Here is an 18,606-nt window from a genome sequence, read left to right as displayed (position 1 = left end):
TCTTTTCTGAATGTTTTCAAGTTTCACAACATCATTCCTATAGCAGAGAGACCAGAATTGCATGCAGTATTCCAATAGTGGCCTAACCAACATGACCTCCCGACTCCTATACTCATTGCACTGACTAATAAAGGCATACTAAATGCCTTCTTCACTATCCTATCGACCGGCAACTCAATTTTCAAAGAACTATGAACCTGTACTCCAAGGTCCCTTTGTTCAGCTACACTCCCCAGGCCCTTACCTTTAAGTGTATAAGTCCTGCCCAGATTTGCTTTTCCAAAATGCAACACCTCACATTTATCTAAATTAATCTCCATCTACCACTCATTGGCACAATTAATCAAAGTCCTGTTGTACTCTGACATAGCTTTTGATGCTGTACATTACACCTCCAATTTTGGTTTCATCTGCAGACTTACTCAGCATACCTCCTATGTTGACATCCAAATCATTTATATAAATGATGAAAAGCTGTGGACCCAGAATCGATCCTTGTGGTACACCACTGGTCACAGGCCTCTAGTCTGAAAAGCACCCATTCACCACCAGCCTCTGTCTTCTACCTTCGAGCCAGTTTTGTATCCAAATAGCTAGTTCTCCCTACATTCCATATAATCTAACCTTGCTAACCAGTCTCCCATGAAGAACCTTGTTGAGCACCTTACTGAAGTCCATATAGATCACAACCGCTCCTCTGCCCTCATCAATCCTCTTTGTTACTTCATCAAGAAGTTCAATCAAGTTAGTGGGGCATGATTTCCCATGCACAAAGCCATGTCGACTATCCCTAATCAGTCCTTGCTTTTCCAAATTTATTTAAATCCTGTCCCTCAGGATTCCCTCCAACAAATAGGGTGGCACAGTGGCTCAGTTGTTAGCATTGCAACCTCACAGCACCAGGGTCCCAGGTTCAATTCTGGCCTTGGGCGATTGTCTGCGTGGAGTTTGCACATTCTCTTCGTGTCTACGTGTGTTTCCTTTGGGTGCTCCGGTTTCCTCCCACAATCCAAAGATGTGTAGGTCAGGTTAATTGGCCATGCTAAATTGCCCATATTGCTAAATTGTTAGGTGCATTAGTCAGAGGGAGGTGGGTCTGGGTGGGTTACTCTTCAGAGGGTCGGTGTGGACTGGTTGGGCCGAAGGGCCTGTTTCCACGCTGTAGTGAAACTAAAAAAAAACTTGCCCACCACTGAGGTCAGGCTCACTGGTCTATAGTTCCCTGGCTTTTCCTTACCACCTTTCTTAAATAGTGGCACCATGTTCATTTTTCTTAGAACAAATTTCGATGTCCAGAGATACTTGAAACCCAACAGCAAAGGCAACAGCTGTGCAGATTCACTGCTGGGTCAGACAGCAGTGTAGGTTTCTATCTCTGTTTGAATCACAGCCCACTGCTTTTGTCTCCCTTTTTAAATTGTTGCTGTTTTGATCTTTTTTCCTCAAAGTTTAAAAACAATGCAACAGTTTATGAAACATTAATTACTGCTCCTAGAATTTGAGGAAATCAGCTCCAAATGCCTCAAAAAAAGCAGTTCTTATAGCCACTATGTTTTTCCCGTCCTCCATCTTGGATTATCCAGAATCCTTTTCTAAAGAAGTGAGCCTGATGGCATTGTTAATGACACCTTCCAATATTTTATTGATGATCAAAAGTAGACTCATGGAATGGTAATTGTCAGGTTGCATTTGTCCTGCATTTTGTGTAGAGGACATACATGGACAAATTTCCACATTGTCAGGTAAATACCAGTGTTGCAGCTGTACTTGAAAAAAATGAACAAGTCTATTCCCTGCTGATCTGAAGAAAAATAACAAAGAAGTGAAATCAAGTATGTAGCTTTTGAGCAGTTACTGTCACACACGGGTACAGAGATAAAAGGGAATAGTGTCCAGTATGAAAGGAAGATGAAGGTATGTATTATTTACAGTCCTTGAGAAATAAGATATGCACCTACTGATGGTTCAAGAACCCAATTAACCAGTGGTGATTGCTGCATTTGTCTTTTAAGTTCTTGACTTCACAATGTTTCTTTCCCTTCAGTGCTTTAACCTGTTTTTGTTTCCTTCTTGAGAATCATTGAAAAACATTCTTCAGCCTGTGCACAGGTCCACTGTCTATAATCCATCATATCTACTCTACCACAAAGGAGCTTCTTAAAATAGAAACTTTTTATATGCTATGTGGTTATTAGTAATGTCCAGGCTTGATAATCATTGGTGATGTTTTCATTTCCAAATTTGCAGATTCTCACAATGGTTTAAAACAAAATAAGAGGTAAGGGCTTTTCTACATCCACTATGGGGGTCGTGCTTATTTCAAGGATCTGAGTAAAATATTAATTTCAGCTGAAACTGGTTTTAGTTTAATCCATGTTGGTTTCATTAAACATAACGAAACTGTGTGGTCAGGTGAAGCCTGTGACCACCTTAAGTAGGCGTTTTGAATCTCGTTTTAAAGCCATTTCAGACATGCAAATCCCAAGCATAATTCAAATGATGGAATTCAAATATTAATATTTAATATTTTGTTTCATAATGACAATAGTCTTCGGCAAATGCATTTGGTAAATATCAGTGATCAATATGATGGTTATGGAATATATTGTGATAATTTAATGCCATTTGCTATTTGGATCATGAATAATAAGCAAACAATATCTATAAAAACAAAAAACGTGCTGTAAGTGCTCAGCAGGTCAGGCGGCGTATGTGAATATAGAAGCAGGAATAGGCCATTCAGCTCTTTGACATTGCTCTGCCATTCAATAAAACCCTGATTGATCTAATAATGATCTCTATCCACATTCCTGTGCAACCCCATAATCATTGACTTTCTTGTCTATCAAAATTCTATCTACCTTAGCTTTGAATTAATTCAATGACCCAGACTTCACTTTCTTTTTGACAATTCCATATTTTAAGAATGCTAAGTCAGGAAAAGATTCTCTTAAGATCTTTCTTTAAAGAGAGACCTTTTATTCTTAAACTGTAACCCTTAGTTCTAGTCTCCATCACAAGAGAAGACATCCTCCTGATATTCAACTGATTTTAGGCAATAGAACTCTTCATCCTTGGAATGAGTTGAGTAAATCTTCCTGAGCTGTATCTATTTTGTCCTTTTCCAAAAAAAGACCAAAGCTGACCATGGTTCTCAAGACGTGATCTTATTAAGGCCCTGTAAATCTTCAGTAGAACTTCCCTATTTTTATATTTCATTCCCCTTGCAATAAACACCAATAATCCATTTCTCATCCTAATCCCTTGCTGTACCTGCATACTAACATTCATCTGTGAGAACACCTAGATTCCTGAATACCACTGGGTCTGAAATCTCTGTGGAGAGAAAACAAAAGATATTTCTGGAAAAGATGATCTTTCATCAGGTCACAAAAAAGAAAAGAACAGAGCAGTTCTGCTCAAAGGCCGTCTCAACCTGAAATGTTAACCTTGTTTATCTCCATATTGCAACCTGCCCTGTTATCTGTTTCCAGCATTTTAAAAAAGATTTCCAGCTGTTATGATCCCCTTTGATGCTATAACTGGACAGCTAATGAAAATGACTTGAAATTTTTTTTTTAAATTTCATGCGGTGGTCTTTCACTAAAACACATACGCACAATTCTGCAGATTTGGTTTTAAGAATAAAACAGAAGTTTATTACACAAAAAATGAAGATAAAATAGTATAAATCAACAATGCAATGAGCTTCCACAGGAAGTGGTGGCGGCTGGTACAATTACAACACTTAAAAGTCATCTGGATGGGTATAGGAAGTGTTTAGAGGGAAATGGGCCTGGCAAATGGGATTAGGTTAATTTGGGATATCTGTTTCCATGCTGTGCATCTCTATGACTCTATTTGCATATTAACAAATTAAATCTTGAAATTTGAACATTTTAAAAAATTGCATTCAAATATATTCAAGAGGGCATTGCTGGCTTTGGCAGGATGTATTATCCATCTCTAATTGCCCATAGGGCAAATATGATTCAATCATATTGCCATGGGTCTGGAGTCACATGTAGCCCTGACCAGGTAGGAATGGCAGCTTCTTTCCCTAAAGGACAGTCGTGAGCCAGATGAGTTTGTTCTCTAATCTCTCCTTAAAACAATTTAGACAACTCTGACCAGAATATTGTGAATGGATTTGCCCAGGTGTTCCACAATATCGAAGCGGTCAAATCAATATGAACACAAGATGGTACCAAAACAGAGCAGTCCCACTTTATTAGGAACAAAATTCCAATGAGCTTTAATATCAGACATACTCTCCCTAATCCTATTTAGCCCTTTAAGGTTACAATACTTCCCAAGTCTCTCATAAATTTACGCAATCGTTCTCTCTGTGGCTCTCTCTCTCTGGGTCTGCAAAGCTGCTTTCTTCCTCTCTCCCTCTTGAAGGTCAGCTGGTCTCTGTCACTTGCCATGCTGTTCTCTAAAGGCATCAGACAATTCCAAGAGATTCCAAACACAAGGTCTGTTTTTATATCCTTCAGATGGTTTTCTGGAACTTTCTATAGTTCTGGCCAATCAAGGAGATGCACTGAAGGATTTGAAACAAGAGCTAATTGTTTAGATGGCATGCTACTGTTAGTTTCTTTATGTAGCAGGACCTGGTGCCTTTCCGTCTGGGCTTACCTTTATTTTGTGGATAAGTTGACAAGGTATGTCTAACCAGGATAACTTTTACCTTTTACATTATGCTAATATAATTAGTACCTGGCTACTTGTGTTTGCTCTGTGTCTGATATGTGGGTTTTTGTGATTTCAGAGTTTTGCTTGTCCAATTTACCCAGCATTCCTTGCTTTTTTGCCAAGTTAGCTTCAGGTTTTCTGACAATCGTCAGTGGATTTATGGTCATCATTAGACTCCTAATTCCAGATTTTTATTTAAAAACACTGCGTAAAATACCTTACAGTACTAAAACACAAGAAATAATTCTCTTATCTATCACATCGAGAGGATTTACTTAACTGTTTCTTGAAGTTCTTGGTCTAGAGAATTTGATAGACTCTTTCTTGAGTATTCATACAAATGAGCTTAGATTTCTCAGCTTCAAATTACCAGCTCTGTCTAAACACTCTGGTCTGGAACTTTCAAACCCAAATCTTTACACTAAGTTTATATATTTCTTAATTATTCTTATTTACCTCCATATTTCAGAAGGAAATGTGTTTATACATTTAACATCAATCAGAATTTCTGCAAACTGCAAAAAAACCTTTCCAAACTAAGTATTATCCTAACTGGACTTTATATAAAATTCATTTATCCTAGAAATGAGTTAAGTGAACCTTTTTTGATCTCCTTTTACTTCATCCTTTTTCAAAAATGACCAAAGTTGAACTTTGTGTTCAAAGTGTGATCTTACCATGGCCCTGTATACCTGTAGCAAAATTGCCTTTACAAAAGCTTTTAAAAGCTTAGCAAAAGATAAGTGAATTCTTGATGCTTCCAACTGAAAGCATGCTAACGCTGTTTCATGTTTACTCAGACCTTTTTTATTCATTCGTGGAACATGGGCATCGTTGGCTGGCCAGCATTTATTGCCTGTCCTGAGTTGCCCTTGGGAAAATGTTGATGAGCTGCCGAATTGAATTGCTGCATTCCACATGCTGTGATGGACCCACAGTGCCCTTAGGGAGGGAATTCTAGGATTTTGACCCAGCAACAGTAAAGGAATGGCAATATATGCCCAAAGTCAGGATGGTGATTGGCTTAGAAGGGATCTTCCAGTTAGTGTATCTGGTCACTAATGTTCTTCAGGGAAGGAAATCTGCCATCCTCACCTAGTCTGGCCCACATGTGACTCATAAAGCACTACGAATTCAAACAAATTCCCATTATCTTGGCTCGAAGAGATTGCTCACTGAAGTATGCCAGCTATGTAGTTTCTAATGACTTCTTCTGTGAAGCAATCTATTACAGACTGTCAGATGATGATGGCATCATTGTTTAATTTCACCAACTCTCAGATTCCCTTCATGGACAGGATTCAATTATACTTTACTGCAGCCCCTTCTGATAACTGCTCAAATTCAGTTCATGACTTAGTTGTCAGCAAACAATGCAAGTTCACTGTTTTATGTTAGTATGGGATCGACTGTTCCTCTATTTTATGTGGTTACTTGGTCTTGGGCTTACTTTCTGTAGCATGTTGTCTATCCCTGATTCTGCCTTCAACTCTTCACTCTTAACAAGATTTGAGGTTTTATGTGAAATCACTGCGATCACACTCTTCAATCTTGCAAGTTGCTTCATTTATTGTTAATGCTGTCTGCAGCAGTAGCATGATTAAACAAATCAGCTACTTGGGCCTGAGAGACACTTTGTAGAATTACAGAAGAGTTACAGCACAGGAGGCCATTCAGCCCATTGTGCCTACTTCAAAGCTGCACTGATGAAGATGATTTGGTTTCTGTATTTGCATAGTGGTTTGTACTCAGATCCTGTATGGCTCTCAATACTGATTGATTGATGCAAAGAATGACCTTTCTACCATAGACATATATGTGCCAATGTTCAGAACTAAATAAAGCAAGTTCATGCTTCCTGGTCTCCAGTAAAGTGTTTGTGTTCAGTTTTTGACAACGGGCATGACCCATAAGCAAAGGTCATTTACTTCCTTCAATGTACTGAGAGAGTACAGCTCCAATCTCATTTCTTGATGCACTTGTTCTAACATACTTTTCCACATATGGATCTAGATTAGAGTGGTGCTGGAAAAGCACAGCAGGTCAGGCAGCATCTGAGGAGTAGGAAAATCGACATTTCGGGCAAAAGTCCTTCATCAGGACTGAAGGCAGGGAGCCTCTAGGCTGGAGAGATAAATGGGAGGGAGGTGGGGCTGGGGAGAAGATAACAAAGAGTACAAAAGTTGGATGGGAGTGGGGATGAAGGTGATCAGTCAGAGAGGAGGGTGGGGGAAATTCCACATATGGGTTCAAATTGTGACGACTGACAAAGATGCAGCCTTCACCTTTAATGTGCTAAACATAGTTTACTGTGGGATTGTCCATTCCCTTATTCATCTTTGCACAATCGTTTTTTTGAAGAGAGTTTGTTGTCTTGGCAAATTTAGGAATACTTTTTCTGCTAAAAGTAGGTAAGGCTAGATTAGATTAGATTACTTACAGTGTGGAAACAGGCCCTTTGGTCCAACAAGTCCACACTGACCTTCCGAAGAGCAACCCACCCAGACCCATTCCCTTACACCTTACTCTACGGGCAATTTAGCATGGCCAATTCACCTAACTTGCACATCTTTCGACTGTGGGAGGAAACTGGAGCACCCGGAGGAAACCCACGCAGACACGGGGAGAATGTGCAAACTCCACCCAGACAGTTGCCCAAAGACTGGCTCAAACTTGTTGAACAGTTAATAGGTTTATTACATATTACTTAATAGCTAGTTATATTACATCTCTAAATTCACAATTGCCTCTTGTACGACCTTAGGCTGAGTTGAAGAATAGGTACACATTACTATAAGCTATATTAATGAGCACAAGAACAACACTTTAGAAAGATCCTACAAAACACTGGTACTGCAACACTGGACACATATTGCAATTGATTAGCTGTTCCCATGAACAGTCCTTTTGTATTCTGATGAGTAGAATTTATCTCATGATGTCAGGTAACTATTTCACACATTAACTTCTCTGATAATCACCATCACCATCAAACTTTTTTCTGATTATTGAATAATTATACGATTGCTTGAAATACATAAAATAGCTTTATCACCAATCCATTTCCATCCAACGTTCTGACTTTACAGCTAACTAATGACTTTGTTGAATTGAAAGAAAGGCTGCTGCTTAGGAATAAAATATTCAGCTATAGTTTGGTACCATACTGGAACTTCAGTCATTTCTTGATTTCCTGAATACTCTTTTCTGAGCTTGTCCTTTGTTCCTGATGTCACTGTTGTATGTTTTTTCCTTGGAGTCATAGGATCATAGAGATGTACAGCATGGAAACAGACCCTTCGGTCCAACCCGTCCATGCCAACCAGATATCCCAACCCAAACTTGTCCCACCTGCCAGCACCCGGCCCATATCCCTTCAAACCTTTCCTATTCATATACCCATCCAAATGTCTCTTAAATGTTACAATTGTACCAACTTCCACCACTTCTTCTGGCAGCTCATTCCATACACGTACCACCCTCTGTGTGAAAAAGTTGCCCCTTAGGTCTCTTTTATATCTTTCCCCTCTCACCCTAAACCTATGCCCTCTAGTTCTGGACTCCCTGATCCCGGGGAAAAGACGTTGTCTATTTATCCTATCCATGCCCCTCATGATTTGTAAACCCCTCAGCCTCCGACACTTCAGGGAAACCAGCCCCAGCCTGTTCAGCCTGTCCCTACAGCTCAAGGTCTTTAGTTTCCTCAAATTGTGTCAGAGAAGATCATTGTGTTTCTGAAAGAAGTAATCATTTCCTTTTCACCTGACAAGGTGGACTCACTTGTGATTTTTTCATTCTTGCTTTGATTTATTTGGATAACCTTATCATAGGTTCAATCATTGACTTTAAAGATGACTGCTGTTTGGCACTGCTTCTTCTCAACTGCATCAAGAGCCCGCTACTATCTCCAGTTGTTTGTGATGTCAAAGGTACCAAATAATCAAATTTTGATAGTTTGTTTATAGAACATAGACATAGAACATAGAACAGTACAGCACAGAACAGGCCCTTCAGCCCACGATGTTGTGCCGATCATTGATCCTCATGTATGCGCCCTCAAATTTCTGTGACCATATTCATGTCCAGCAGTCTTTTAAATGTCCCCAATGACCTTGCTTCCACAACTGCTGCTGGCAGTGACACATTCCATGCTCTCACAACTCTCTGTGTAAAGAACCCTCCTCTGACATCCCCTCTATACTTTCCTCCAACCAGCTTAAAACTATGACCCCTCATGGTAGCCATTTCTGCCCTGGGAAATAGTCTCTGGCTATCGACTCTATTTATGCCTCTCATTATCTTCTATACCTCAATTAGGTCCCCTCTCCTCCTCCTTTTCTCCAATGAAAAAAGTCCGAGCTCAGTCAACCTCTCTTCATAAGATAAGCCCTCCATTCCATGCAGCATCCTGGTAAACCTCCTCTGAATCCTCTCCAAAGCATCCACATCTTTCTTATAATAGGGCAACCAGAACTGGATGCAGTATTCCAAGTGCGGTCTAACCAAGATTTTATAGAGCTGCAACAAGATCTCATGACTCTAAAACTCAATCCCCCTGTCAATGAAAGCCAAAACACCATATGCTTTCTTAATAACCCTGTCCACTTGGGTGGCCATTTTAAGGGATCTATGTACCTGCACACCAAGATCCCCCTGTTCCTCCACACTGCCAAGATTCCTATCCTTAATCCTGTACTCAGCTTTCAAATTCGACCTTCCAAAATGCATCACCTTGCCTTTATCCAGGTTGAACTCCATCTGCCACCTCTCAACCCATCTCTGCATCCTGTCAATGCACCGCTGCAGCCTACAACAGCCCTCAATACTGTCAACGACACCTCCAACCTTTGTGTCATCTGCAAACTTGCTGACCCATCCTTCAATCCCCTCATCCAAGTCATTAATAAAAATTACAAACAGTAGAGGCCCAAGGACAGAGCCCTGTGGAACACCACTCACTTCCAGGCAGAATATTTTCCTCCTACTACCACTCGCTGTCTTCTGTTGGCCAGCCAATTCTGTATCCAGACAGCTAAGTTCCCCTGTATCCCATTCCTCCTGACCTTCTGAATGAGCCTACCATGGGGAACCTTATCAACCTTTATGATTGGAACAGGATTGAATAATTCCTTCAAAAGTTTGAAATCAGCAGCATCTTCTGATCTCTCAATCATGACGAATTATCAAATGCCAATGTCATTAATTTCATCTTGAGTTACATTGATCACTGGTATTTGCTTTCACACACTGTAGAATTTTAAGAGCTCTACATGTATTTCTGCTGAGAAGTTATAATGTTTCTGATGATGTATACTTGTTCCACATAATATTGTACTCTGTTCTTTAAGAGTACACTCAATAATTATTTGATTTGAGTGGTGATCTGCCTGCACCTTGCAGTTCTCTGTCAGACAGTTATAAGTTAATTCTCTTCAACCAAGGGATTTATTCTTGAATAATAAACTAACAATCACCTGAGCCTAAAGATTTAAATTGTTTGGATGACTGTTAAGCCTATGATCTCTGTCATATCTGTTCAGATGATTCATCAGTTACTCATAGGAAAGATTGATACATATGTCCCAAAGGTGACAGGTGACATTCTGATGAAGAATGTTTGGTATTCCAAGTTTTCTTCAAAGATGTTTGCTATATGATTTTAAGTTTGTAGTGCATTGTTAATTCTGTGGTTAAACAGTTGTTTTTGACTTTTGCACTTTCTCTAGAAGTGTTCCACTTCTGGAAAAAGTTACTTGGATGCACACTATTTCTGTTTTTTAACTTCAAATCTGGAACAGTAACTTGGAGCAGCAAAGGATTTAAAACATTTTGTTTCAGTCTATTATGTGATGTTTTGGTGTTTTTGTACTTTATAAATTAATGAAGTTTCATCAGCTTCTCGAGGTAGGTTAAATGTTTGATCTTGTCATTTTCTTGCACTGTCTTCGGATTTCAGCTTCCACCATCACCCAAATAGATTTTTTAAATGTAATTTTCTTTTGATTGTAACATTTCTGAAAAAAAGATGAATCTGAAATTCCAATAAAAAAATTCTGTCTTGAATTTGTTCTGAATGTTAGAATTTTGAGTTTATGCAGTTTTGCAATGTGTAAGGGCATTTAATAAAGTTATTAACAAGTTTTCCTGTATTCTTTTACTAAATCTTTCTTTCTCTATAATGCATTCAGTACATGATACGACATAATTATCAAAGCAGTTTAAAATATTGTCAAAAGTACCCATTGCTTCTCTTACATTCTGTCTATTTGAAAAAATACCTGTCACTGAACCCACAGAATAAAGAAATTTGTTCACTCATTCTCACGTGGCCTTCTTCTTTAATCCTGAAGGAATTCGATATCGCACGAATTGCCTCTTCCAGAAAGTCCACGTTCAATTTCCTGCATGAAGGGCTTGTGACTTAAAATCTGCTTCGATATGTACTCTTGTTCTCAATTGTCATTGTATTTAACTGTTGTTGTTTCTCTTTGTTCAATGATTTAATTGAAAACTGTTGCAGGAATTTTCTTGCTTTTTGTACGTATAGCTAGTTTTACTGTACAATTTTTAAAAATTAAACAAACACTTCAATTGTATGAAATATTGCATCTACAGCAAGTTTTAAATATTGCAATTATTTTTGAAATAGATCCACAGAGGCCAGTATCCCATTACCAAGTCACCCTTTATTTATATGTAGAGCGTCCTTGACCACTGATCCAACTTCCTCGGTGCCAGCTCTCAGAACTAACAGAACATCTGATGCTCCTCTTTATATTTGCCAGCCAGGGCTCCCTGATTGGAACATATTAACAGCCTCAATCAGGGAACTCATATTCTATGAGGTCCACCTGGCTGACCTCATTTCAATCACTACATTCTCCTCCCTCCACTCCCCATCTCTGAGGACATAGGCTGCTTCTTTATTTTTTGTAGCTCTTTCTGTGGCATTTTAGCATGGGGACAGGTTCCTCAAACTCTGCCTCTGATGTGGGTGGCATATACTGCACAGTAGCTCACCTCTTGCATCCAGAGCATCTTAGAAGAAATTCATTCTCCTCTTCAGGTGGCAAAGGCATCGAGTCAGCAACATTTCACCGTGTCCATCTTAGATTTCATGATACCTTCAATGCTTGATGGGGACAGAGAACCCATGGGTTCTGGAAAACTTGGAAAGGCATTCAAGGAGCTGGGCATGTTTTGCTCCCACGCCATTTGCAAGTTTGCAGCTTTTATATGATCTATGAGCTTGTTCAGGACTGTTGCACCTACCTAAACCTTATACATCAATGGATCTGACCTCTCATTGACCATGCTTTATATCCATGCAGGGCTATTCCCATGGTTCCTACACCAAATTTTATCCGATGAAGTAAAACTGTCTTTTTCAGTTCATGGAGTCTTGTATCCAGCATTGGCACATTTCTGATGCTGTTTTACCTTCCACCCCCAGATCTAGGAAGATCGGATTCGACCTGGTGCAGAGTCTTCGCCCCATTAGCAACTCTGTTGGAGTTGCACGAGGGGTGGTCCTAATATCAGATAGGAACTGGGTCAGTTTGGTATCTAGTATGCTTGCCTTTATTGGTCAGTGAATTGAGTACTGGAGTTGGGAGGCCATGTTATGGTTGTACAGGACATTGGTTAGGTCACTTTTGGACTACTGTGAGCAATCCTTGTCTCCCTGCTACAGGAAGGATGTTGTGAACCTTGAAAGGGTTCAGAAAAGATTTCCAAGCATATTGCCGGGTTAGAGGATTTGAGCTATAGGGAGACTGAGGATATTTTCCCTGGAGTGGCAGAAGCTGAGGGGTGATCTTCTAGAGATCTATAAAATCATGAATGGCTTGGATAGGGTGAATAGCCGAGCTCTTTTCCCCAGGGCGGGGAAGTCCTGAACTAGAGGCCATAGGTTTAAGGTGAGAGGGAAACATTTAGAAGAGACCTAGGGGCAACTTTTTCACCTAGAGAATGACGCGTGTATGGAATGAGTTGCTTGAGGAAGTGGTGTACGTTGGTACAATTACAGCATTTAAAAGGTATTTGCATGGATATATGAATAGGAAACATTTAAAGGGATATGGGCCAAGTGCTGTCAAATGGGACTAGATTTATTTAGGATATCTGTTCGACATGGACAAGTTGAACTGAAGGGTCTGTTTCCATACTGTAGAGCTGTATGACTCTAATGAGGCTGTAGGCTGTTTCTTTAAGTCTGCCATCAAAATTTAGATTGCTGTTTCTGTGCCAGACCATAGGACGATGGGTGTTTTGAACCCCGAAGTCCAATAGCTCTGTAGCATGAGTGAATCACCCAGTGCAGAAAGGATAAGAGCAAGAGCTGGTTAATCTAAACTTTTCCCATGATCCTTATCGCCAGTTCTTTTAATGCCTTGGTGGTATGCAGAGATAATCAACACTGTGAATACACCACTACATTGCTGTACTCACCTCTGTCTGTGCAAGAGCTTTTTTACAATGATTATAAAATGTCTGCTGTCATGCTTGCAACAGTTAGCATCTGAGAGGATCCAGATTCTCTCGCTCTTTCCTTTTCCCTCTCTCTCTCTCTCTCTCTCTCACTTTCTCGCTCTAAATCGCCTCACCCAGACTCAATTCATCATATGTAGTGGCAGCAATAGTTAACAGATGCACATAAGCAAACACCAAACAATTGATTCCTACAATCAGGCCAAAGATTAACTTAAGGTGGGCCTTCTGTCCCCACCAAGGTCAAATTCTCATCTGAGAGTTGCTGACCATCAAATCGTTTCCAGCACCCTATTGCTAACATTGGCATTGAGAGCTGGTAGTGCAATAGTCCTTGAGGTTTGCATGTTGTGGAGACTAAATGAAAGTTGAGTTAGGGTCTTGATGGGACAAGGCAGGCAATTGTTAAGGTTCAAAAGAGGAGAACCCACAGCGAAAGACTTGCAGAGTCCTCAAATGAACGTAGGAGGATCTGAAAGCAGGCCTACAACACCCTGAGGCTTCCCCTACCACAGATAGGATACTGTACTGATGGGAGAAGGCCATGAAATGGCCAATAATTAACCTCCTAACAGCCTCAATTGGCACCTGACTGATTCAGCAATACGGCACCTCCTCTGGTAAAATTGGAGCAGGAGAGTTTAAATAGTGACCAAATTGTTAAATTTTATGTCACCTTCTACTTGTTCATCAAATAGCGTGTGCAGTAACTGAAGAATCTAATTCTGTCCTTTATATAATCCTGACAATGTTTGAAAGTCTAATAGATGTAAGCACTTTAAGACATTATTACCTTTGCTACAGTTAACACTTTCATTCTAGATACATGCAAAATAATTTACCAGCGTCTTTGTGAAAGGAATTTTAAATTTTGAAAACCTTCTCTATATCATTCTGAAGTAATTGTTAGCAGATTGGTACCAGCCTTCTTTAATGTTAATGTTCTTCAATAACTTACCAATTGGACACTTTCATTTTTAGAACTTCTTTTCAAAAATACCCAGAATGAAAGGATGAATGCATTCTCTTTTGATTGTAGTAGTTCTTACATACAATTATTTTGACTACTCTCAACCCAGTTCTTTATATATCTACAGGACATTTAGGTGCTTCCTCAAATGTTGGAAATTGGGGGGGTGGGGGTTGCTACTTGAGGAGGTATACAGTTGAGATGGAAAATTGACTATTATACTGGATTAAGAGGAGGTCTTCTGAGCTGGAGCTAAACAGTGTTGTTCTGCATTTGGTTATGCTTCTCCTGGATTGTATGTATCTGATACTGACATTAAATAAAAGAAGTGGAAGCACATCCCAATCTCTATAATCCTTCATATACCAGTAAAGACAGATTTTTCCCTTTCTAAAATTTCAAAGTGGAATTATTCTTTAAAAAACCTCACTGTAACTACTTTAATTACAAAATGAGGTGCAATTAAATTATTCAGTCACCATGATGCCTCTTCTGTCACTATAAAAATTTGTTCTGTAACTTGTATCATCCAAGTTACTGAATGTAAAATGCATGTTTGTACAGGTCATGCAATTAACATTTTGATTTGATTTACATTTACTCAAAGTTTTGAACAGAATTTGTTTAATAAATTGAAAATGTACTGTGGCACCCTCAAGTCTGGAAATCTACTGTTCAGACTCACTGGTTGACTGGAAGGTTTTTGATTAGATTCTCAACATTTCGTACATCATTTTAGTAGAGAATGTTTGGAATGAAAACTTGGAAGTAAAGATATTTTATATGGAGATACATTGGATAGTAAGACAATTTTTATTACTGCTTCGTAATTTTTGATCACTTTCACATTTAAGATATATATTTACATCTATAGGGTTATTAGACAATCAATCATAATTTTATAATCTAGAAAATTTCAAAATCCAGAAATGATTTGGTCCCAAGCATTCTGGACCGGAGTGGTGACAGTATGTTTAAATTAAATGTAGTTAATTAAATTAAATTAAACCGTAGTCCTGTGTGGGAAATATAAAATGTCTACTTGGTATTTTCTTATCCTAAACTTTTCTTTTTTTATTGTTTATTTGTAAAGGTTCGGACTAAAGATCATATATTTGAAAGCATTAGCCATCTTATCTACCATCACCGTGACAGCAATTTGCCTATAGTCTCTGCTGGAAGTGAACTGTGTCTGAAGCAATCAGTTGAGAGAAAGCAATGTTTGCCAGAGACAGTTGTGCGATTTTAATAACCTGGTGGAAATTGTTACTCCCTGGCATATTATTTTGTGGAACCAAGGAGAAGAATCTCTGAAATTTGAGATAACTGTCTGATTTATGTGAATTGATATTGTGTGGCTCAAAACAAACAGGGGTTTATTTAAATATTTAATGAAAAAGATTGAGTTGTGAGAAAGGTGTTGTGAAGATGTTTTATGCTCTGTGTTTCAACTCGAATCATTATATTTCTAAGAGATATTAAATCATTTACTATTGTATAGATTGAAATGCTGATACCTAGCACATGGTGCCGAAATTATATTTTATGATTTTTTTCTTGATGTCTTCACCTGGAACATTTTACTACAGAAGCACAATATTTAAAAGGAAGATATTTAACCTAAATTACTTTAATTGCAGCTACTATTTTAAGGAACAACAGTCTTTTAGAAAAAGAATCAAAATCTTCAAATAGCTATCTGGTGATAAAACTGACATAGATGGTATAGTTTATTTTGTTTTTGAAGATTGTAAAGGAAACTCTATTGACAATGTGTTTTATGATTCTGTTGTTTTTATCTGAGAAATGAAGAACATGTGAACTATAATGATAGAGTGCTATTGATAAGTGGTTATTACACAGGAATTTCACTATGAATGTTTTTCATTTACTTGCAGACCATTTTAACTCTTTTGAGTACAAAGTGCTTTTGCACATTCATATATAATTGATATTGGTATGAAATGAACATAATGTAAATTTTAAATGCAGCTGATGAAAATAATGATATATTAAACATTTTATTGATGAGATTTATCTGGCTTATTGTGTGGTTGGATTTAGAGAAGTTGTTTATTGCTCAGAGATTTAAATCAAACAGAATCAACCACATATAGTATAAATTAAGTTATTTAAAAACAATTCTTGAATTTGTAATTATTTTATTCTGTGAATTGAATGAATGTTAGTTTTCTCATTGTTGTAAATTGTAAGTAACAGAGCATTTTGATGTAATAAACATACAAAACAATTTTCAAGATATTTGCTAAGCAGCAAGTCCTATTTAGCTTATTGAAAGCTTATATAGAATACGCACAAAGCCTGCAATAGATTAGTTCTTTATTGAAATCAATTGGAAGGCTTAAAATATAAGAAAATAATGCTTAAACTAGCAGTTGTTATTGGTTGGGATAGCTTTCCTCATCAAATTACAGTACCAAATCCATTGCTACCAACCACTGACACTTTGATAAGTGTGGTAGAAGACAAGAAATTATTGGCTATTTTTTAATATTATACTCAACTTCATTGAAAATTACCATCAAGCTTAGCACAAATGTGAAATCAATGCCCACAATCCGGCATTGTTGTCTTCATATTTAACTTCTAAAATTCTAGTGTTTTGCTTCCTTCAGAGTTCATCGTTATTCAGTGAAGTGAGGGTCAATGCAACAATTTTAAAGCAAAATAGTTGGTGAATTTAGGAGAGTTAATTTTACAAGTTCTACCAGGCAACACTGAATCTCCAGCTCTGCTATAAAAATGTGCCTTTTGATCAGGTAGTTGTGCGTATCTCAGAGGCTGCTGTTTTGAATATAAATAAATTGCAACATTTTTTCATAAACTATGTTTACATTTGTATTTGTTGATTATTAAAATACTGTATGACTATTGGCAATAAAACAACAATTTATGTGGCATCTTGTGTTTTTCCTATGGAACTTTCATTAAAATACTTCATCCAGTATGAAAATTTTACATAAACCATTAACATTTGGTAATGGCATCCTGTGCGTTAGCTAAGCAGTGCTGTTGATGAGAGAAAACTAGGAATCCTAGAAACTGAAATAAACGCAAAAGTTGCCAAAAGTTCATAGCAAGCCTTTCGTTATCCAATGCAGTGTTTGGCTTTACCCAAGGGGTTATTAAATTTGTATCCCAGCTTTGTAAGGCATTTACTTCAATTGTACTTGTACCTTATTCAAATTTTGACAACATTAACAATTTTAAATTTTAATTTTATAACCAATTGTTTATTCAGTTTCTCAAAAATACATGATGATCAGTATTAAAGTGATAGATCAAGCTCTTGACTTGTATATGTAAAAACAATCTAAAAATATATCTAATTAGAATATACGTTTGCTAAGGCTATAAAAAATATTGATGAATTTTAGAAAGCTTGAAGTAATGCCTTTGCGGCAATACTAACATTAATTACTGCCCCATCAGTCTATACTTGATCACCAGTAAAGTGATGGAAATGTCATCAACTTATCAAGTGTTATCAAGCAGCACCTGCTCAGCAATAACCTGTTCGGTGATGCCCAGTTTGGGTTCCACCAGGACCACTCAGCTCCTGACCGCATTTACAGCCTTGGTTCAAACATGGACAAAAGAGCTGAATTCCAGAGGTCAGGTGAGATGACGCCCTTGACATAAAGATTGCATTTGACTGAGTGTGGTATCAAGGAGCCCTAGCAAAACTGGAATCGATGGGTATCAGGGGATATATCTCTGGTAGTTGGAGTCACACCTGACACAGAGGAAGATGGTCGTGGTTGTTGGATGTCAGTCATCTCAGCTCTAGGACATTTTTGCTGGAGTTCCTCAGGATAGTGTCCTAGACCCAACCATCTTCAGCTGCCTCATCAATGGCCTTCCTTCCATATAAGATCAGAAGTGGGGATGTTCGCCGATGATTGCACAAATGTTCAGCCCATTTGTGACTCCTCAGATACTGAAGCCGTCTATCTTCGAATGTAATAAGATCTGGACAATATCCAAGCTTGGACTGACAAGTGGCAAGTAACATTCATGCCACACAAATGCCAGGCTATGACCATCACCAGTAAGAGACAAACTCAAAACCACCCCTTGACATTCAGTGTTACCATCACTGAGTCTTCCACTATCAACATACTGGGAGATTTCATTGATCAGAAACTCAACTGGATTTCACCACATAAATGCAATCACTATAAGAGCAGGTCAAAGGCTAGAAATACTGCAGCAAATAATTCACCTCCTGACTCCCCAAAGCCTGTCCACCATTTACAAGGCATATGTCATGATGGAATACTCCCCACTTGCCTGGATGAGTGCAGCTCCAACAGCACTTAAGAAACTTAACCCCAAACAAAGCAGCCCACTTGGTTGGCACTGTTTCCATAAGCATCCATCCCCTCCACCACCAACGCTCAGTAGCAGCAGTGTGTACGATCTAC

At 38.4% G+C, this 18,606-nt stretch overlaps 1 protein-coding gene across 6 annotated transcripts in view; it reads left to right on the top strand.

Moving 5' to 3' along the window:
• shc3 (SHC (Src homology 2 domain containing) transforming protein 3) overlaps window positions 1–17,079 on the top strand; it is a 237,544-nt gene extending 220,465 nt beyond the window's left edge. For all 6 annotated transcript variants that reach the window (XM_072586330.1, XM_072586340.1, XM_072586351.1 and 3 more), the window contains one exon: window positions 15,252–17,079. In XM_072586330.1, the coding sequence (XP_072442431.1) occupies window positions 15,252–15,407 (156 nt within the window). In that variant the 3' untranslated portion in view covers window positions 15,408–17,079. The remainder of the gene's footprint in view (window positions 1–15,251) is intronic.
• Window positions 17,080–18,606: the final 1,527 nt, after the last annotated feature.

The sequence above is a fragment of the Chiloscyllium punctatum genome, chromosome 2 (genome assembly GCF_047496795.1).
Source record: "Chiloscyllium punctatum isolate Juve2018m chromosome 2, sChiPun1.3, whole genome shotgun sequence".
In the NCBI taxonomy this organism is placed as follows: Eukaryota; Metazoa; Chordata; class Chondrichthyes; order Orectolobiformes; family Hemiscylliidae; genus Chiloscyllium; species Chiloscyllium punctatum.
Note: the sequence above shows the minus strand (reverse complement) of the source record. Positions and strands in the feature narration are given on the sequence as shown.